The sequence below is a fragment of the Mastomys coucha genome, unplaced genomic scaffold (assembly GCF_008632895.1).
Source record: "Mastomys coucha isolate ucsf_1 unplaced genomic scaffold, UCSF_Mcou_1 pScaffold21, whole genome shotgun sequence".
NCBI classification, from domain to species: Eukaryota; Metazoa; Chordata; class Mammalia; order Rodentia; family Muridae; genus Mastomys; species Mastomys coucha.
Genome location: NW_022196904.1, coordinates 36,750,503 through 36,771,873, shown reverse-complemented (window position 1 = coordinate 36,771,873; position 21,371 = coordinate 36,750,503). Strand labels below are relative to the sequence as shown.

Here is a 21,371-nt window from a genome sequence, read left to right as displayed (position 1 = left end):
GGTAAAAATAGCTTTATTCTCCTTCAAACATAAACCATCGCTCTTGGGGAAGGGAGGTGGCAGGGTGGTCCAAGGCTCACTTAAATGGGGTGAGAGGGAGAATAAGGAGTCCCACCCCACTGCCTAGCTGAGATAAGATTACATCCCTAACACTGTGTATAAATATCTCCTTATATTAAAATTTTTTTCAGGTCCCACCTCAACCCTACCCCAAGCTGGGAAACCATTATCTTAGATTTGTGACATTACAGATCCCAGAGAAAGGGTGTGGGGAAGAGGCAGACATGAGACAACTGGAAAACAAGAAGGTTACAAGGCAATGAGTAACAAGCCGTACATAGCCCAGCTCCCCTCTCCAGAAGAGCAGGGAGGGGCCCCTGTAGAACTGAGTGAGGCCAGTGCTGTACCTGTGAGCATGCACCCCTGTCCTCCGTCCCTGATGCTCAGGAGTGGTGTGTCCTGTCAGATGTTCTCTGTGAGGTCCTTGTGTTGGGGATCTAAACTCAAACCAAGCTCACTTAGCTCAATAGCCAAGCTTCAGGTTCCTTTCTAAGAGGAGCCAGCCCCCATGGCTCGTGCTTCTGAGATTGAGCCTTTTTAAAAACCATGGGCCCCTCGCTCTTACAGGGAGAGCAAAAGGGTCCTTCCTAGGAAGAGGGTGTTCTGAAAAACACCAACAGTGGGGCTCCATCAGTCCCTGACCAGGCGGTAGATGTGGTGCTGGGCTCCGCGTTCACTGGTGGAGACTTCAAAGACGTAGGCAGTACACAGCAGCAGTTCCTGAGTGTCCCTGTTTGTCACAACCTGCCAGAACAGGCTTACACTGTAGGGTGGGGATGAGGGCAGGGGATGGGGTATACAGAACACGGGACTGCCCTGCCCACCCTAGTTATCAAGAAAGAAAAACCTGCCATGCTATGGATCCCAAGTAGAAAGGATGCCCTGTGGGTCAGGTTTCTTGGGCAAAGAGGTTACCCCTAAACTGAGAGATGGCAGGAAGGGGCCTCCCCATCATATCACATTCCAGAGAAAAAAGGATCCTCACCATGCCACAGGCAGAGGGTCAGCAGATCATATTAGCACAACCCCCAAATCAAAGGAACTCCCTTCTTCTCTGGACTTCTCAGAGAAGTCAGATGCTCAGAAGTTTCAGCTGCCCGAGGGAAGATGGTCTCTCCACATAGGACAGCTGAGTCCCATCCTCCCACCCCACCCCCACCCTGCTCTGGATGACGGGATCTCCTCTCGGCTTTGGAATCCCCACTGCCTGCCTGCCTGGCATAGCCCGGGCTGAGTGAGGGCTACTGTGGAGCCCTCAGGCGCTGAGGGTCCACCTGCCCAAGTGTATCACCTGGAGAATGGTGAAGTTCTCCAGGACACTGTTCATCATGTAGCGTTCAGGCAGCTGACGGAGCTTGTGCAGGAAGTTAACCAGGTACTCACACATGGGAGAGCGCAGCAGACGGTACACAAAGCGCCCGTCCTCCAGCTGGGCCCGCTCCGTCTGGGAGTGGGAAACACAGTAGCTGAGAGAGACCACAGCCACCCTAGGACTGAAGCTTCAACCTTAGCCTTTGAGAGGCCACTGTCAACTCCCTCAGCCAGAATCCCCCAAGCACCTCAACTTTAATGACCAGAGACCCTAGGCCTCTGAATATGCAAACAAGGTACCCTCCTCCTCCTCTGTCATGGTCTAAAACTCCAGTGACCCCCAAACACCCTCTATAGCATCTCCATGCTGAGCTTGAGGTTTCAAGATCTCACAGGTCCCGAAGTATAACATATCTACTGCCTAATTCCCCAACTCCTACATACCCTTAAGAGTCTTTTTCATCTTGCAGAATCTATCTCTATACCTTTCAACCCTTGAAATAGGCCCAAGTTGTGACTTTTAATGTCACAACTAGTGACCTAACCCTAACCCTAACCCTAACCCTAACTAGTGACATTGTGGCTAGTTTATGTTTGGTTTGAGACAGGGTCTCATGTAGCCCAGGCTAGCCTGAACTCCTTCTATAGTTAAAGATAAGACTTGGAAACCCTTGATGCTTGGTTTACATGGTGCAGGGCAAGCACTCCACAAAATGAACTACATCCTCAGCCTTTGAAGTCCTGAGTTAATTCCTAGTGCATATACTAACTGCCAGAGATGCTGGGATAGCCCTGCCTCACACAAACCCTCATGCTGTGACTGCTTACTCTTGATACATGTGGTACCCTACCCCTGGGCCTTACCTCCACCTTCTCTACCACTTGCTTTCCAAAGGAGCAGACCTTGGAGGAGCAGGTAAGTGTCATGAGCTCCCGGCTCTCATACTGGCTGCTCACTCCATAGAAGCCACCACCACCAGCTCCACTGCTCCCTGCCTCCTCAGCACTTGGGCCCCAGTTCAGGTCCGCCTGAGAGGAGATGGAGAGGCACAGGTGAGCTTGTGGCAACCCAATAAACTCTGACCCAGAGCCTGGCTCCAAGTTGCACGCACTTGCCGATGCCCACACCTATTCTCAGCTTCCAAAGTTCCCCGGGTCAGCATGAGCTGTGCTCTGTAGAAGACTTACCTACTGTTCCAGGAGAACTAGAAAAGCCCAGGTCCCCAAAATAGTCCTGACTCTCATTCTCTAAGAGCCATAGAACCCAACTATTTTGCCTGAAGTCCCTACCTCTCTAGAGTTCCGCTCTAGTCAGGCCTAACAGTGCAAGCTTATAATGCTGCCAATGCAGGAGGATTGTGAGTTTGAGACCAGCATGGTCTACATACAGTAGGAGGCTATGTCTCAAAACGAGAAGAAAAAAAAAAGAGGATAGGGTTGGGAGTTTTAAGACTAAGAAAATGGAGGGGGGTGGGGGATGAATGTTAGCCCTGCCAAGGGCCTAGTTATTAGCAGGCATGTTACCCCTAGCAACTGGCTACGGTTTCATATCCTCCCTCAGCCCTCCCCTGACTGGCTGTGAAAGCAAGTGGTGACTATCCACAAGCAGCAAGGCCTGCCTCCTCCCTAGAGCACTGTCTGTCAATCAGGAATGCACTCTTGCTCATCCAAAGGCCAGACGGGCAGGGAAAGCTTCACGAAGCCTGTGGCCTTGAGAGTGGAGACTGCTGGTTGGTTCTCTGTCCTGACTTTAGCTGCAGCTCTTTGGCCAGGACTCCCCCCTACCACCCCAGCTACAAGCATTTCAATACAGGGCAAATCCCTATGCCTGTAGCCAAGGTGGCTCACCGCTGGAACCCCAGCACTTGGGAGACCGGCGTCGGCTACATTGTTAAGAGGAAGCTGTTTCACAGTGGAAGGCCACGTGCGTTGATGCTCGGCCTTAATCCCAGCAATTGGAGGCAGAGGAAGGCAAACCTCTAAGTTTGAGACCAGCCTGGTCTACAGAGCTAGTTCCAGGGCAGGTAGGAAGGCCTCAGCAGCTGCTTCCAACAGCCTGTCACAGCCGTTTCCAAGCCATCTCAAGCCTCCACCCAGAAAGCTTAGGGATTTTGTTGTTCTGGTCTTTTTTCAAGGTTTATTTACTCTCATTTTCTATGCTTGGGTGTTCTGTCTGTGCGCTACATATGTGAAGTATTCTCAAGAGGCCAGAAGAGTTCCTCTGGACTACAGTAAGACACTTGCAGAGCCGCCATGTGGTCCTGGGACTTGAATCTGGGTCCTCTGGAAGAGCAGCTCTTAACCATAGAACCATCTCTCTAGTCCCTTTATTTTGTTTTGTTTGAGCTAAGGTACCCCTAAGTAGGGAGAGCTGTCCTTGAACTCTGGATTCTCCTGCCTCAGACTCCTGAGCATCAGGATGGCAGATGTGCACCATGATAGAAGGCTCCGGAAGCCTTATAACAAGACAGCCAGGGAGGCCAAACTGACTGAAATCCCGGGTGGACTTCCTTAGGAAGACCAGACCCTTCCACCACCCTGAGATCTTCAGTGCCAGTCATGCAACCAGACACCAAACCAGATGGGCCTGAGAAAGACTAAAGGTTCTCTTCGCCACAGCTGGTTACAGACAGACGGTCCTCCATGTCCCCAAGATCTGCACTCAACTCCATCCGTCACAGAGCAGATCCTAACAAGCAGTGGCACGCCTCCTACACTCTCCCACATAGTTGTAGGTTTTCAAGTGTGGCTCAGGCAGACCCGAGACCCTCCTCAGACCTGGCTCAGAGTGTCGTCACTCAGGAGCACTCACCCAGAACTTGACCAGGAAGAAGGCATGTGGTGGCCCTCGGTCATACAGCTCCCGGAGGCCACCCTTTTTCTCAGGGAATTTGTCGTAGATCTGCCGGACGTCCACACTTTCCAGGGGTGGCGCTCCAGGGCTGGGACACTGCTGACTGATGTGGACAAACAGATGCCTCTGGAACTGCAGAGACAGCACAGGGTGAGGGGCTGTGGGCTGGACCTAGACGCTCACCCAGCACACCTACCGGCCAGCACACAACCATGCCTTGAGCCATATCCAGCTAGCTGCCCATTCCTTCTCTGTCCCTACCATTCCAACCTGTTCAGATCTCATCCTCGTCAAATCTCTGGTCTAGTTTATCCAACATTTTTTTCGTTTCTCATACAACTGTAGAACTGACCCAGTACCCAGAATCTTCCTCTCTTGTAACCTGACCAGCCCTCACCATATTTTATCATTAATTTCCTTGAAATTTCATTTCTGAGCCTGGAATTTACAATGCTATACAGAGCAAACTCCTACATGACCCTCAAAGCCTACTCACACATGCCCTTTCAGGAAAACTTCAATAGCTCTCTACAGAGATCATCCTCTGTATACACAAGAACTAGACAGGCTAGCTATATGGTGATGCTGGTCTTGATCTTGGTCCTGATGTGAAAAGACCACTAAAACCTCCCTGAACTTGCAGAATTCAGTCTACCACAAAGAATGGGAACATAAAATAACTTACAGATAACGGAAATCTCCGGAATAATTTATACCATAAAAAAATCTTTTGCAAGTATAGAAAAAGGTGGGGCTGGAGAGATGGCTCAGTGGTTAAGAGCTCTTCTAGAGGTCCTGAGTTCAGTTCCCAGCAACCACATGGTGGCTCACAAACATCTGTAATGGGATCTGATGCCCTCTTCTGGATTTGTCTAAAGACAGCAAGTGTGTACTCATTAAAAAAAAAAAAAAAAAAGTATAGAAAAAGGCATTAAAGTGATGGTCCATGAACTAGGTATGGTGGTACACACCTGCAAGACAGGTGGTTCACAGCCACCTGTACTCCAGCTCCAGGGGATCCAGTACTGTAACACACACACACACACACAGACACACATGTGTGCATGCTTTAAAAAACAAATAAGGGGGCTGGTGAGATGGCTTAGAAGGTAAGAGCATTCACTGCTCTTCTGAAAGTCCTGAGTTCGGATCTCAGCAACGACATGATGGCTCACAACCACCTATAATGAGATCAGATGCCCTCTTCTGGTGTGTCTGAAGACAGCTACGGTGAATTACACTGGAGCAAGCAGGATCAGAGCAAATGGGGCCGGCAGAGATCCTGAGTTCAATTCCCAGTAGCCACATACGATGGCTCATGGACATCTGTACAGCTACAGTGTACTCATACACATAAAATAAATCTTTAAAAAGAAAAACAAATAAGGGCTGGAGAGATGAGTCAGTAGTTAAGAGCACTGACTGTTCTTCCACAGGACCTAACCCTAACCCAGCAGTCACATGGTGGCTCACAACCATCAGTAATGGGATCTTATGCCATTTTCTGGTGTGTCTGAAGACAGCTGCAGTGTACTTATATACATGAAGTAAATAAATAAATCTTTAAAAAAAATAATAAATAATAAAAAAGTTAAAAAGATGGCACATGTGTTTTCTAACATGCAGACTGGTAAAGTCTTGTGAGAAAATTAACCCCATACTTAACCCCAGAGTCCCTCACAGCCAGACCCAGGGAAGGAACTTAGCAGGCTGTGGGAAGGCAGGCAGAAAGGCCCTGAGGCAGGAGGGGCAAAAGACAGCAGGAGCAGGGTTCAGATGGCACACTGTGTAAGCAGCAGAGAGGGCTTCAGCTTCCGCTCCAAGTGAGTTGGGAGGGCGTTCTTCATCTTTGTTGTGGGCGTTTTGTTTGAGTGCAGCTCGTGGTTTTCTTGTTTTGGTTTTTAGTTTTGTTTTATGTAAGTTTGTTGGGGTTTTGGGGGGTTTTGTTGGGGGAGTTTTTTGTTGAGGTTTGTTTTTCTTTCTGGTTTGTTTTTATTGTTGCTGTCCTGTTTGCTTATTTGCTATTGTGCACTCTGCAGACCTGGCTGGCCTGGAACTCAGTTTCACCTGCCTCTGCCTCCCTAAAGCTGGGACAAATGAAAGACATGTCCCGCCCCACTCTTGTTTCTGGTTTTTGAGACAGGGGATCTTTCTGTAGCTGGCTTTGAATTGGTTTGTTTTGTTGTTGTTTTTGAGATTGGGGTCTCTCTATATATCCCCTGGCTGTCCTCAAACTCTCAGAGATCCTCTTGCTTCTGCCTCCCAAGTGCTGAGATTCAAGGCATGCACCACCATTGCCCAGCTTGTGTTGTCAAGATAGCATCTTGTGTATTCCTGCTTGGACTCAAAACTCCCAGTGTAAAGGAAGATAACCATGAACTGATCCTTCTGCTTCCATCGCCAGGGTGTTGAGATTGTACACACACACTACCACACCTAGTATTTGCAACCCAAGGGCTGGACCCCAGAGCTTCATGTACTCTGTCAGCTGAGCTAAATCCCCAGCCCTCAGACCAACTTCAGAACTAAAAGCCACACTCCTTCAGCCTCCAAGTGCTGGCATCCCAGACTTCCAGTGAGTCTCACCAGGATCACCCTTTTCAGTAACCTTGACAACCCGAGCAATGGCATTAGTTCGGCTGCAGAGATACGGAATGCAGGGATATGTATTTCCCAGGCCTGCAGTTAGCTGTGAGCACATGACGAAGACCTGGCCACTGGGATGTGAACAGACTTGAGTTGCCTCATTCAAGCCAGGCCCATAACACCTGGGCACCTAGACAATCCTACCCTCTCTCTTCCCCCATCTGCAGAGAAACCAGAAGATTCTGTAGCCCTAGAAAATAGTAGACCCACAAATGGAAAGAGCCAGGTCCTGAAGCACTGGGGCCAAACACCTGCTGGGCATACTTGCTGATAACTCACATGAAAAGCTGGGCACCACGGGGCATGCTTGTCACACCAGCCCTCAAGAAGCTGAAAAACCACTCAGAGTTCAAGGCTAGCCTGAGCTACAGAGACCCGAGTAACAATATATTAATAAAACAGAAAAAGAAAAGAACTTCGGGTCTTTCCCAGGTCCCTTGGGTGTTACTGCAAAGCCTGCCAAACAGCAGGATTTTGATGTCAGATGAATGAATGAGCCATTCAGTTCCCAGAACACCGATAAAAAGCAGGCATGGCAACATGTACCTGTAATTTCAATGAGAGATACACAGGTATCGCTGAGGCTTACTAGACTACTGGGTAAGCTCAAATTCAGTGAGAGACAGTCTCAAAAAGCCAGGTAGACGCAGCTCAAGTTGACTGGTGGGGACCGTGCTTCCTGTGAGGACGGGCAGCTGTCTGTGGGTACCTCGCTGCTGCAGGTAGGGACCTCGCTGTTGCCCCTCGCTGCTGCCGGTGGGTACAGTGGGTACGCAACAGCTCTGAACTTTCTCCCTTCCCTCTGCACACCACCATCACCCATCATCTGCCCCAGGTTTCACTCACCGAGTCAACTGCATCTGGCGGCTCCACAAACGCTGAGAATTCTACCAACTGCAGGCGCGCAGTGCCCAGGGCCCGAGCCTGCCAGGCTGGGGGAGATGGAGCGGGTGGGGGCAGGGGTGAGAGGGCTGGGGGTGGCTCGTACCCTTGAAAGAGAAGAAAGAAAAACTACTCAAAATGATGAGCTAGGCTGGCACTGTTTTCTCTCGGCCACCTTCTCTCTGAGCTATCAGGGCCAGCGATGGAAAGGCAGCTGCTCATTTGGCAGTGAGCCTGCCCGGTGTACAAGAAACCTGAACTCTTTCCCCAGCAGCACATCCACTGGACATAGGGGCTCACACCGTCCTAGCACTTGGAAGGTAGAGGCGGGAGTTTAAGGTCATACTCAACTAGGAAGCTTATTCTAACCTGGGATATTATGAGACTGTCTCAGAAAAGAAAAATAAGGTCAGGGAGGGCACAGAGATGTGGTTGGTTCAGCTGTTAAGAGCACTGGATACTCTTGAGAAGAGATTCACCATAGTCTGTAACTCCAGCTCCAGGAGATCGAACACACTCTGCTCTGGCCTCCAGAGGCACCAGCTACACACAGCACACTCACATGTACGCAAGCAAATCACTCATACATATAAAATAAATAATCTTTAAAAGAAAAAAATTAACATCTCCTCTAGGCTCTCATACAGCCATAAGACCATTCTTGCCAATGTGCTAGAAGGAATATACTGGAAAGGAATTCAAAAGGCAAAAATCTGGTAGACAAAAGCTTCTGCCCATGACCAAGTCCCATTTGCAATGGCCCCGACAGTTACAGCAGCCATGATGACACAATGAGGCAGAGGCCAAGAGGCACATGGGTTGAGATTACTAAGCAGGCAAGCCCATCTCTAGACCTTGCATCAACTGGAATCATTAAAGCCGCTACTTCTCTGGGTACAATTTCAAGTATTCTGCTATTTGCAGCCAGACGTTATTTATATAACACAGAGTGAGATGGCTTGCATGAGCCGTCTCTCAGAGTGCTGTCTGGGTAGGTCTAGGAAGCATGGCCTTGCCAGAGGAAATCCGCCACTACACTGTACCCAGTTACTCTCAGCTTCAAGTTTATGGTTCAAAATGTGAGCCCTCAGACTGGGCATAGTGGCACATGCCTTTAATCCCAGGATGCAGAGGCAAGTGAGAATCTCTGAGTTCTAGCCCAGCCTGGTCTACAGAGTGAGTTCCAAGACAGCCAGAATTACACAGAGAAACTCAGTCTCAAAAAAACAAAAACAAAAACAAAAAAAAAAAAAAGAAAGAAAAAAAAGAAAGAAAGAAAGCGAGCGGGGCAGTGGTAGCGCATGCCTTTAATCCCAGCACTTGGGAGGCAGAGGCAGGCAAATTTCTAAGTTCGAGGCCAGCCTGGTTTACAGAGTGAGTTCCAGGACAGCCAGGGCTACACAGAGAAACCCTGTCTCAAAAAATGTAAAAAAGAAAGAAAGAGAGAGAGAGAGAGAGAGGAGGGAGAGAGAGAGAGAGAGAGAGAGAGAGAGAGAGAGAGAGATGTGCCCCTTCAGCTTCCTGCTCCATCCGGCCTCCATGCCTCCACTCAGCTATCATGGATAGAATGTAAACCTCTGGAATCCCAAATAAACTCTTCTACAGTTTGCCTTCGCCATGTGTTAGCACGTCACAGCAACAGAAAAGTAAGTAAAACCTGAGAGCATTAGGAATCATTTCACCAGTCCATGTGGGGATTCCAGCCACACTGTGTAGATTCCTGAGCTGCTGGCAGTCTACATGGACAGGACGCTGACACAGAGGAAAGCAGATGGAAGTAATGCTAACACTATGATGCTAGATCCAGCTATGCCTGAAGCCACCTTTCCTCTCCTCCCTTGGCCTCGGCTACTTTTGATTTGGGTTTTGACTACTTGGTTGTATCCAGCTGGCAAAAAGGTGAAGGAATATCTGCTGGCGTCAGGAACAGAGTGAGGGGGAGACAACCAGGGTTCGGGGATAGCAGCTCTCACCTGGTAGGTCAGATGCTGGGGGCGTCAGTGACACGGAGAACGGTGCCTGTGAGAAGGGCTTCACGCTGTGGGACAAAGGGAACCTAGTGAGTGCAGTAGAGTGATGCTGGCTGAGCCAGCCAGGACTGACCTGTGCCCATGAAAAGCCAGGCTCCCCCACCAGAACATTCCATGCAGTACGATGCGGTGGCTGCAGTGACGCTCCTCTTGGATCTCAGGAGACTGAGGTGGATGCTGATGCTGACAGAGGGTGCCATAAAGCTTGGACTTCAATCCCAGTTAGTCCCAACCACGAGGACAAGGGTTTTTGTTGTTTTTGCAACACTAGAATCAAACCTAGTGCTTTAAGTATGCTAAGCATGGGCTCCACAGAGCAACATCTGCCTACTGTGGATTCTAGGCAAGTGCTCTATCACTGCGCCACACCCCAGACCCCCATTGAGAGACTAAGAAGGCGCTCTACCACTGAGGTGCTCTGCCAGTTCCTGCATTTTGCTGCAGGATCTTGCTCTGTATCCCAGGCTGGCTCAAGATCCTCCTGCATCAGCCTCTAGGGTGCTAGAATGACAGGAACCAGCCACTACACCTGCTCTAAGTGATGGAAATGTTCCACCTCAGTGCTGGCCTAAAGAGGCCATCAGCGGGGGCTGAAGAGATGGCTCAGTGGTTAAGAGCACTGACTGTTCTTCCGGAGGTCCTTAGTTCAAATCTGAGCAAATCTGGTGGCTCACAACCATCTGTCACAGAATCTGATGCCCTCTTGTTGTGTACTTATATACATAAAATAAATAAATCTCTCTCACCAGCTCAATAATAAATATCTTTAAAAAAAAAAAAAAGAGGCCATCAGCCATGAGGTCAGTTAGCACGAATTGAGCAGACAGGCCTGAGGACTTTTTATGTAAATTTAATTCTTTTTTTTTTTTAAAGATTTATTTTATTTATTTATGTGTATGAGTACACTGTAGCTATACAGATGGCCATGAGCCATCATGTGTGTGGTTGCTGGGAACTGAACTCAGGACCTCTGCCAGCCCCGCTCGCTCCGGCATCATTCACTGTAGCTGTCTTCAGACGCACCAGAAGAGGGCGTCAGATCTCATTACGGGTGGTTGTGAGCCACCATGTGGTTGCTGGGATCCGAACTCAGGACCTTCTGAAGAACAAGTCAGTGCTCTTACCTGCTGAGCCATCTCACCAGCCCTCTTTTGTGTTTTTTAAACAGAGCCTCAACATGTAGCCCAGGCTACCAGAAACTCACAAAGACCCACTTGCTTCTGCCTCCCAAGAGCTGGGACTAAAGGTGTGTGCCACCATGCCCAGCTGTAAACTTAATTCTAATTTAACTGGCTACTCACAAATAATAATTGTAGACTCACACTCCAGAGGCCGAAAGGCAGCTCAAGAGATAATGGTCAGGAGACTATGAAGCCAGACAACAGACAGACAGCAGAAAGACCCCGGGGCCTCTTCTTCCCAGCTCTCAAATTTGTACTTGAGTGGATTTCCCACAGTGCCATGATCTCTCATCACCTGGCCATCGCTTCAGTGTCAGCTCCTCAGAAAGGCCCACCTGGCCTTCTACAACAGAGCTTTTAGTGGATTCAGAGGCACAAAGTCAACAGCACAAAATCTCTGTGATGTTTGGGGGCTGAGGCAAGAGGATCTAGCCTGGGTTGTAGAGCAGAGAGCCTGTCTCAAATAAATAAAAACAAAAGCTAGCCGGGCGGTGGTGGTACACACCTTTAATCCCAGCACTTGGGAGGCAGAGACAGGTGGATTTCTGAGTTCGAGGCCAGCCTGGTCTACAGAGTGAATTCCAGGACAGCCAAGGCTACACAGAGAAACCCTGTCTCAAAAACAAACAAACAAACAAAAGCTAAATACTTGAGGCTAGAGATGGACCCCAGGGGTAGAACACTTGACTAGCACACTATATATACATATTTAAACTTTAAACAAACACCAGTCAGGAAGCCTTTTACTTTGTTCCTTAATAAGAACACACAGCAGACACTTGGTGAGTATTCAGTAAATATCTGGTGTCCCCACTGCTTAAGCCAGGCCTCCTGTCATAGTACAGGCTTACTTCAGCTTCCTGCCTATGAGCATTACATGTGGTGTTTATCTGCCTAGAATATTCCTAGCACCAGCCCTACCCCCACCCTTCACCTGGCTAAACCCCACCAATCTCAGAGAAAACCCCAAAACTTTCTCCCTAGCCATGAAACCCACAGCGGTTCCTCACAACGCTGCACCCACTTCCATTTTGTATTTCTGAAGGCTTAATCAGCAGAGGCCTCCCCCCATTTGCCTGTGGGCTCGCCAGTGCACACCTGCACTCCCCTCAGTCTCTAGGGGACTTATTCTTTCTTGAGTCTCTGAGGAGTAGATCCCACAACCTAGCGTCTTCTCTCACAATAACCATCCCCATGTTGCCCTCACACAGCCTGGTTAGGCTGGACCTAGAGCCCCTTTTTCTATGACACATTTGGTTAACCTCAGTGGCCAGAGGTCTCAGAGCTGAGGTTGTTCCAGTAACACCCCACCCCCCTGCTGAGACTCATTTTCTCCCTTCCAAGTATGAATGAATAAAGTAACCCCTGCCCCACTCTTAAGCCCCAGAGACACCCTAGGAGTCTGGAAATGAGCCTTTACAGGCACGGTAAGGGCACTCATAGCCCCTCCCAGGAGTTTCTTGATCTACTTCTGCCCTCCCATGACCCTCTGAGACCCACTTATTCTTCCCAGAAGCCTCTAGGTCTATTATTGTCTTTCCATAAGCCTCTTGGAAATCTTTCATCTGTCCTGAGCCTAGGGCCTTAAATCTCACTTGTCAAAATACTTAGAGGATTCCCCCATCTCCCCAAGGAACCTACAAACCTCCTCCCCTTTATATTCTGTGCCCTTCTTGTCCCTTGCAGGACCATCTATATCCTTAGCTGTCTTCCCACAAAAAACCATAAGGCTTTCTTTGTCTCTTGCAGGAGCCTCTAGCTCTGCAACCGCCTTCCCATGATCCCCAGGGTCCCCCTACATCCCTCCCAAGTGATCCTTTGGGATCCCTTTCAAGAGTACTTGGCCAAACGATTGCTTTCCCATGATGCTTTGGACACACGTGCCCTTCTAGTAGCCTCTGGGCCTTACATCTGCCTTCCCATGAGTCTCTGGGACCAATGTTCACCCTTACAAGCCATTATTCCCATGTACATGGCACACCTTTTCAGAGATGAGGTAAAGGAGGCCCTAAGCGTAGAAGGGGCCACGCCCACCTAGACCCTAAACTTCAAAGCTACATGGTATGGTCCCAGAATCTACATCCAAAAGGAATGTAGGTGGGAGGGAAGAGGGAAGTCCAGGGGACACAAAGTACTCACTCTGGAACATTCCACGGTGTCCCAGAGCTCCCTGACCAGAACTGGAAAAGCTCGGTGGCCTAGAGAGGAGACACAGATGAGGGTCAGACATCCCCTGTTGGCCATTACAGTCCCATCCTTCCATCCCAGATCTCCACAGTCCGCAACCCAGGCCACCTGAGTGCCAGAAGGAGCCAGCTTTGCCTGGAGGGAAGGTGCAGAGATGAGCTGTGCTGAAGACATGGTGGCCATTGTCTGGAAGGCCTTATCCTTGGAGACTTGGTCCTGAGGGAAGGTTGAGGTTCAGGTTAGTGGGGAGTTCTAATTAAGATAGCCAGGGTGATATGATGTCAGGCTTAGGTAAGAGATGGAGACGTGGAGAGCTGTGATACAGGGTCAGGGAGGGGTCAGCTCCCCACCCAAACCTTCTGTCTCTGCTGGCCTCCTCTGGTAGGGCAGTGTGTGAGGTACAGACGTGGGGAGATAAGCAGGGGGACTTAGCACATTCAGAGTCTGACCCAGGGTTGGGGAAGGTGCCAAGGGAAGAAAGAAAACAGCTTAAGAACTGCAGGCTATATTTCACCTCCCTTAGCACCAGACCACCACCCGGAGGCAGTGAGAGGCAGCTAGAGAATGAGGGCTGCCAATGGAACAGGTCACACCTCAGCTTCAGAGCAAGAAAGGTTTGCAGTCCACAGAAGATACTAAGGGTTTTCTAAGGCAAGAAAGGGCTGGACACAGTGTTTCCTGATGCCCAGGCTACAGGAAGTGAGACTTTCCAGAGCCCCTGGGAACAGGAAGGGGGTGTTTTTATTCCAGACAGAACACAGAAAAGACTGAGAAAGGAAAGAAAAGATCAGAACCTAAGAGTTTCAGGCCTATAAAAAAGGAAGGGACCATTTCCAAATAAAAAGAACAGGAAGTCATCATTCCTGAGGCTAAAGGAAAGAAATCCCACGCAGTGGGACAGTGATAAGGGTTCAGGCTTGGGAGCACAGGGGACTCAGGGTGGAGAAAAGAGAGCAGGAAAGTGTAGGGCCAAGGGAGGTGAGGATGGAATAGGGGACAGGGGAAAGAGATGAGACCAGCAGGGACAGAGGGAGGGAAGGATGGAGCAGAGAGAGAGACAACCTATTTGGTACAGGAGCCACACAACCCTCTGCTTGATGAGCAGACCTGCACCTGCAGGGAGGTTGCTCCCCTCTCTCTCTGACCCCTGCCCCTCAGACATCTCTCTTTCTCTGTCTGGGTATCTGTCCTCACAGTTCCTTCATTGGTCTGTCTGTCTGTCTGTCTATTTCACTGACTGTGGATCTGTCTGGCCCCATGGTCCATGTATGTGTCTTTCTCTCTGGGTTGCTGTTCCCTTCTTACCTCTGAATCAGCCTCTCTCTCTCTCTCTCTCTCTCTCTCTCTCTCTCTCTCTCTCTCTCTCTCTGTGTGTGTGTGTGTGTGTGTGTGTCTCTGTCTCTGTCTCTCTCTCTCTCTCTCTCCTCCCCATCTCTCTGAGTCTGTCTGTCTGTCTGTCTCTGGGTCTCTGTCCCTCTCTTTCCCCATCCCTGCCTCTAAGCATCCCCACTCAGCCACCCCTCCACGCCTCCCCACCTGCCTTTACCCTTACCTTCAGCTTGGACTGAATTTCTCTCGATTTCCTTCGAGCCAAAACCTGGATGTGACTGGAGACCTGGAGGGATGAGAAGCAGGTCTGGGCGTCCTTTATCCACTGCCTCTCTCCCTCCCTTTCTCCTTCCCTCCCTCTCTCCTTCCCTCTCTCCTTCCCTCTCCCTCCCTTTCTCCTTCCCTCCCTTTCCTCTTCCCTTTCTCCCTCTCTCCCTCCCTCCCTCCCTCCCTCCCTCTCTCCCTCCCTGCAGCTGCACATGCTGCTCCTCCACAGGTAACACAAAGTATGAAACCAAAGGCTGTCTAAAGGAGGGGTAAGCACAGCCTATAGCTAGTCCTCCAGGCCCAGGCCAATCTTTGTAATAAACCTCCTACAGAAATATTAGACTGACAAGATGGCTCCGCAGTAAAAGCATTTGGCAGCAAGCCTGATGTCCAAAGTTCCATCCCTGAGACCTACGTGGTGGAAGGAGAGAACCAGCTCCTGAATGATGTCTTCCGATTTCTACATGTATACTATGGCACAAGGCCAACCCCCCACACACGTGCACGCGCACACAAACACAAACGCACACACACACACAAACACACAAACGCACACACATGTAATTTTTTAAAAGGTACTTGGATATTTTATGTATGTGGACTGAGTGCATCATGGTGCACATGCGGAGGTCAGAGGAAAAGTTGTGGGAGCTAGTTCTCTTACCATGTGGGCCCCAGAAATTGAGCTAAGGTAATCAGGCTTAGCAGCAAGCTCTTTACCCACTAAGCTATTTCCCAGGCACATATTATAAACATTTTACAGAAATATCCAGCATGCCCACAACTTAGGGAAAACCACATGAACCAAGGCCGGAATGATGATGGTTCAGTCAGTAAAGCTCACCCTCCCTGCACGAAGACTTTAATTCAGTCCTCGTGAACAAAATCCCAGCATTAAGGGATACAGATAGGTGCAGACTGGCACTTGTTGGCTACCCAGTCTAGTCAGATCCACAAGTTCCAGGCCAGTGAGAGAGCCAGTCTCAAAGAAGTGGGCAGCTGCCTAGATGAAACCGGAGGTTTTCCACTGATCTCCACGAGCTGGTGCATACGCACGCATGGAGATATACCTCCCACACTTACATAAACGCTTTTTCTTTCTTTTTTAACTACATGAACCACATCTACCTTGATCCTGAACCAACCCACATGAAGATGGCCCTCAGGAAATGCCCAGCCCCAGACCAAGGTTCCAAAGTGTCAGTCCCGAGACCTGCTTTCGAGTTCTCGTCTTCCCTGTCCTCAGCTTGATGTAACGGGCAATGAGTTCGTTCCGGCCTGGAGGAGTCAAAATGGGAAAGAATAAGCCTCTCAGCAGAACTTCCTGCCAGAGAAGACAGGGATGAGGGATAAGGTCAGAAAGCCAACAATCTCCACCAAACGACAGCCAAGCCAGGCTGGGGGACTCCTCAGCCACAGTCACTAGCTCAGCCATGTACTAGCCATGCGGCCACTGACAAATCAGTCTTCCTGTGCCACAGTTTCCCTCATCTGTGCAGGAAAAAAAATGCTAACGCCTAAGTCATGGGAAGGACACAATCCTTTCTCTTTGTTTTGTATTCGGTTTACTTTCATATTTATTCGTTTATTTTTGTTTATTTATTTTTGGCTTTTGAGACAGGGTCTCTCTACGTAGCCCTGGCTGTCCTGGAACTCCCTCTATGTAAACCAGGCTGGCCTTGAATTCACAGAGATCCACCCGCCTGCCTCAGCCACCAATGTACCCTGCCTTATTTTTATTATTTTAAGATAAGGTCTTACATAGGTTAGGCTGTAGCTGAGGTATGTAGCTGAGAATGGCCTTGAACTCTTAAGGTATGTGCCACCACAGTTGGCTAGACTCTAGACACATTGGTTAGTGTGGACTTTTCTCACTGGGGTCAGGACAGCCACCACAGGGGACTCACCGTACATCTTGCCCTCATCTGACAGGATGATCTTGCGCCGGCCACAGGGAGGGTAGATGGCCAGGGCCTCCTGAAAACTCTGCTCAATGTCGGGGCTCCACACACCTTCTGCATCGGGGCTCCCATCACCTCCAACGCCCTCACTGCCTCCGGTGCCCTCCTCGCTGCCTTCCTCACTACCTGTCCAGCCCCCGCCATCATCCAGGGGGGCCCCAGTCCGGGGATCCCCCATCTGGGCCTGCAGAGACAAAGATCAGCAGCTACATATGTATTGCAAGAACAGGGCAGGAGCTCTGACTGAGAGGGGAAGCTAAGCCTGGACTGAACCCCTGGGTCTGGGATCTGAGAGGCTGCTCTTTCCAGGAGGAACTTGCACAGGGACTGCACGGGGTTGAAGTCACCTGACCACCTCAGGTGTAGTGCCTGAGGCTGTGTTTGGATCACCGATTTAGGGAAGACCAGAGTCTGGTTAGTTGGCAGGAGATTCTCTGGTCCCACTAAGAAAGAGCAGGTACTCAAAGAAAAGCAGCAGCTGCTGGAAAAGCAGAGGCTAAGTCCAAAACCAACACTCAGAGAGAAGGCGACAGAGAGATCCAGGGACAGAAACCCAGATCCACACAGCAAAAGGGGGCATAGCCAGGGCCGAGACCAGAAAGGAACCACAGAAGCAGGCGGGGGTGGGGCTGGGGCGCCCATCAAACTTCAGGCCTTGGGACTCAGTCGCCCAGCCATCTGGAGGACAGAACAAAGAGCCCAGGCATCCCCTCCCCCCAGCTCCCCACAACCCCTGCTGTGGGCGGGGCCAGCATGCGAGCAGCTTCACCAGCCCCGCCCCTCCCCCCAGGCTCGGTTCCAACCCGAGTTCCCATCGACTTTCCGGAGGCCAAGAACAGGGAAAACTTTCCCCATACAGTCCGATACCCCCTCTCTGGAGGTTTTATGTCATCCAGAACTTTCCCAGGACCCCAAAGTTCTGCGTCCCATCCCTCCAACTTTGGAGCCTTGACCTGGTAGAGATTAGGTGAACAAAGATCCCAAGCCCAGCCCAGTGTCGCGGCGACGTTCAGGACCCCCGTAGGCCGAAATTCCAACCCAGCCCACCCCCATGTGGCCAGACAAAGAGACAGACGAGCCGGGCAAGACAGACAGACATCTCTAATCTCTTGCCCCAGTCCCCAGTCCTCGGGAGACCAATGAACGAAGGTCCCAGGGGCCCCATGGCTCTCCCTTGGCCACTCCCGCTCCTGCCCTGCTCCGTGAGGGAGCCACATGCCCACAGGGCGGACACTTGCAGGAAGGATGGCCCAGAGGCGCACTCGAACTAACTCAAGACCCTTGGCCGCCCCTTCACTCCCACGTCCTGCGTCTACAGCTCCCGGCCACCCCGCGTGCGCCCCCAGCCGCAGACCATCCCCAGGCCCCCTAACTCCGGAGAAAGTTCCAGCTCCACATTTCGGCTGCGTCCCCCGCGCAAACTCCTGCACCAGGGCAGAAAAGGGCGCCGGACAATTCCCACGCGATCTCAGGAACACGCGCCTCACCTCATCGTGCAGAACTTCCCACCCCAACTCACAAACCCCAAGCAGGATCCCGATTCCCGCCGGCGCCTTCCTACCTCCCGGCCTGGGCAGGGGAGCCGCGGGCGGGCGGGGCAAGACCCGGAGAAAGTTGCCGGGAGCTTTGTTTGGGAAAAGTGGGAGGGACCCGGGGGGGGCGGGCCCGGGCCCGGCGGTAGGCTCTGACACGGGGACACTCCGGGCGAGGTGCTTGCTTTGGGAGAGATGAGTCCATCTAAGGACTAGGTGCCGATGCTGGGGTTCCAAAGAGAGAAGGTGGTTATGAGGGCCTGCACTCATGACTTTGGAGGAGGAGGCGGGGTGTGTAACTCTGGGTCTGAAAGAAGAATATTGGGCTCTGGACCCTGGGTCTGAAGGAGAAGAAGGTACTGGGAGTTGAGGGGAATAGACTCCCAGATGGAGGAGACCTGGGTCATCCTGTGTGTTTGCTGAGGATGTGGAATTGACCGAAACAAAATAATCCTTACCAATTTTATGTGTTTTTATTTTACTCTGTTTTTAAACATTTAAATTTGTGATTATGAGCCTAGCCTTTAACAGCTGAGCCATCTCTCCTGCCCTAAACATTTAAATTCTATCTGTATGTTTTGTCTGCCTAATACCTACAGAGACCAGAAGAGGGCATTGGGCACTGGATCCCCTGGAACTGGAGTTACAGATGGTTGTGGTCAACCATGTGGGTGCTGTAAATCAAATCTGGATCCTCTGGAAGAGCAGCCAGTGATTTAGAGCCATCTCTCCAGCCATGTATACGTGTGTGTGTGTGTGTGTGTGTGTGTGTGTGTGTGTGTGTGTGTGTAAAAGTAGAGATGAAGGTCAGAACCCAGGACCTCACAAGAGCTAGGCAGAAGTTCCAGCTCAGAGCCGTATCTGGTCCAACCAGTTTCTGTGTGATAAGTAAGGTGTTGGGGTGGGTTGGTTTGCTTCTGATGAGAATACAGCTTCCTTGTGACCTGGCCAGAGTGAAGCCTGTGGAGCTGGACCCCCAGTGTTTCTGAAGATTCACAGAAGTGCAGACTCCACAATTGCTTAGGGTCTAGTGGCTGCAAGTGGCACCTGTCCTAGGATAGCGACAGAGCCTGAGTGTCTGAGGGCAGAGTCCTGGGTCTTGTTCTCTTAAAAATGAAGGTCTGAGTAAGAGTGACACCACTATTTACATTCCCGGCTCTCCGAGATGTTCTAGTTAGTTTTCTATTACTGTGATAAACACCATGACCAAAAGTTGGGGAGGAGGAGAGGGTTAGGTTAATTTAAGATTACCGTTGTGTGGTAATCCATCAGGAAACCATCAAGAAAGGAACCCAGAGGAGAAACACAGGAATCTGAAGCAGAGAGCTTGGAGAAGTGTTGCTCACTAGCTTGCTCCCATGACCTGCTCAGCCTGATAGCACCTAGGAACACTGGCCCAGGGGTGAAACCACCCACAGTGAGCCGGGCCATCCAACATCAATCATTAATCAAGACTCTCTGCCCTCAAGTACCCAGGCTCAGTCTCTATCCTGGGACAGGCACCATTTCTGTGGCCCTTCAGAAACACTGGGAATCCAGCCCAATAGGCCTCCTGCTGGCCAGATCACAAGCCCTGCAGGCTTGCCATAGGCCAAGCTGATAGGGATTTTTATTATTATTATTATTATTATTATTTTTGGTTTTTCAAGACAGGGTTTCTATGTATAGCCATGGCTGTCCTAGAACTTACTCTGTAGACCAGGCTAGCCTCGAACTCAGAAATCCACCTGCCTCTACATTCCAAGTGCTGGAATTAAAGGTGTGTGCCACCATCACCCAGCGATAGGGATATTTTCTAAACTGAAGTTCCCTCTTCCCAGATGACTCTGGCCTGTGTCAAGTTAACAACAAGAAAAACAAAAAAAAAAAAACAGCAACAACAAAAAACTAACCAGCACACTCAAACACAAACATTCTTTGAGAAAACAGATAAACAAAAGCCCCCAAACAGCCAGCCTGGTAGTGGTAGTAATCTCATCGCTCAGGAGGCAGAGCCAGATGGATCATTGAGTTCCAGACTAGCCTGGTCTACAGAGTGAGTTCCAGGACAGCCAGGGCTACACAGAGAAACCCTGTCTCAAAAAAAGAAAAAGAAAAGAAAAAAAAGAAAGGGAGCAAGCAAGCAAAAAAAATGGCTGTGAGCTGGACAGATGGCTCAGGGAAAAGAACTTGCTGCCAACCCTAACAACTTGAATTCAATGTCCAGGTCCCACACGGTGGGAAAGGGAGCAGACTCCTGAAAGTTCCATCTGACCTCTGTGCCTGCTTACTGCACACACACACACACACACACACACACACACACACACACAGCGTCATACTCCTCAGCATACTTCAGGGCCAGTCTGGGATGCATAAGACCTTATTTCTAAATTTAAAAAGCAAAAAGGAGAAAAAGAGGAAAAAGAAGCGCTGGCTGTCTTCAAACTCAAAGCCAAGAGTGGCTGGCATATGGGCTTTGTGAGTCTGAAAGAAAGGGAAGTCTGGATTTGGGATTTCTTGGAAAATACAACACAGGGCTGTAATTAGGGGTTTTTTTTTTTGGAGGTAGCTAGGCTTTTTAAATGAAATCAGCCGGAAAACGAGAAACATCTACAGTAATGCTCGAAGAGTCCATAAATGAGGGTAAACCAGATGGTAGAGTGCTAAAGGCACTTGCAGCCAACCTTGAGTTCGATCCTGGGGACATACACGGTGGCAGACGAGAACCAAGTCTTGAAAGTTGCCCACTGACCTCCACATCTGCGCCATGGCAGTCCTGTGCGCAAGCACTCCGAATAAATAAAATTAAATGAATGATCTTAGTCTCAGATATGGGGTGAACAGGGGTCCAAGGAGTTCTGGAATACAGAGGCGTGACCTGGGTGGAGCATTGCTCTAGTTTAAAGGGTGTGGCCATCTGTTATTGATGGTTGACTCCCTTGGGAGAGTTAGGATCAGAGAACAGTAGGCAGGACTGAGGGTTCCGGAGCTGATGCCAATGATAAGTCCAGGTAACAGAGGCTGGAGGATAAGTTCATCAAGTGGGAACGTGGTTATAGAACGGGAGCATGATCAGGAGAGGACCTAGTGGTCTGACTTAAGGGAAGAAGTTATTGAAGAATAGAGATCATGCAGAGACATGACCACGG

The 21,371-nt window shown here is 50.1% G+C and overlaps 1 protein-coding gene across 4 annotated transcripts; it reads right to left on the bottom strand.

Moving 5' to 3' along the window:
- Window positions 1-2: 2 nt before the first annotated feature.
- Tead2 (TEA domain transcription factor 2) lies at window positions 3-20,995 on the bottom strand. Of its 4 annotated transcripts, none has more exons than XM_031386567.1 (12): window positions 20,975-20,995; window positions 16,655-16,892; window positions 15,961-16,025; window positions 14,704-14,766; window positions 13,260-13,367; window positions 13,104-13,162; window positions 9,727-9,791; window positions 7,718-7,860; window positions 4,184-4,357; window positions 2,236-2,400; window positions 1,352-1,504; window positions 3-804 (listed from the first exon to the last, which is right to left on the bottom strand). In XM_031386567.1, exons 2-12 carry the CDS (start codon window positions 16,884-16,886, stop codon window positions 691-693), a joined length of 1,341 nt encoding a protein of 446 aa, XP_031242427.1. In that variant the 5' UTR covers window positions 16,887-16,892; window positions 20,975-20,995; the 3' UTR covers window positions 3-690. The 4 variants fall into 4 exon arrangements, with proteins under 4 accessions (XP_031242427.1, XP_031242428.1, XP_031242429.1 ...); XM_031386568.1 differs by lacking the exon at window positions 20,975-20,995 and adding an exon at window positions 18,270-18,359; XM_031386569.1 differs by lacking the exon at window positions 20,975-20,995 and adding an exon at window positions 18,196-18,249.
- Window positions 20,996-21,371: the final 376 nt, after the last annotated feature.

What these genes read in the sequence shown, in the direction of transcription:
- Tead2 (XM_031386567.1), bottom strand. Translation starts at nt 16,886, where the DNA reads ATGGGGGATCCCCGGACTGGGGCCCCCCTGGATGATGGCGGGGGCTGG. An exon ending in CGCCAGATGCAGTTGACTCG is followed by an intron (nt 4,358 to 7,717) that starts GTGAGTGAAACC and finishes CTGTCTCTGCAG; the next exon opens with TTCCAGAGGCATCTGTTTGT. An exon ending in TCTTCCTGGTCAAGTTCTGG is followed by an intron (nt 2,401 to 4,183) that starts GTGAGTGCTCCT and finishes ATCTCCTCTCAG; the next exon opens with GCGGACCTGAACTGGGGCCC.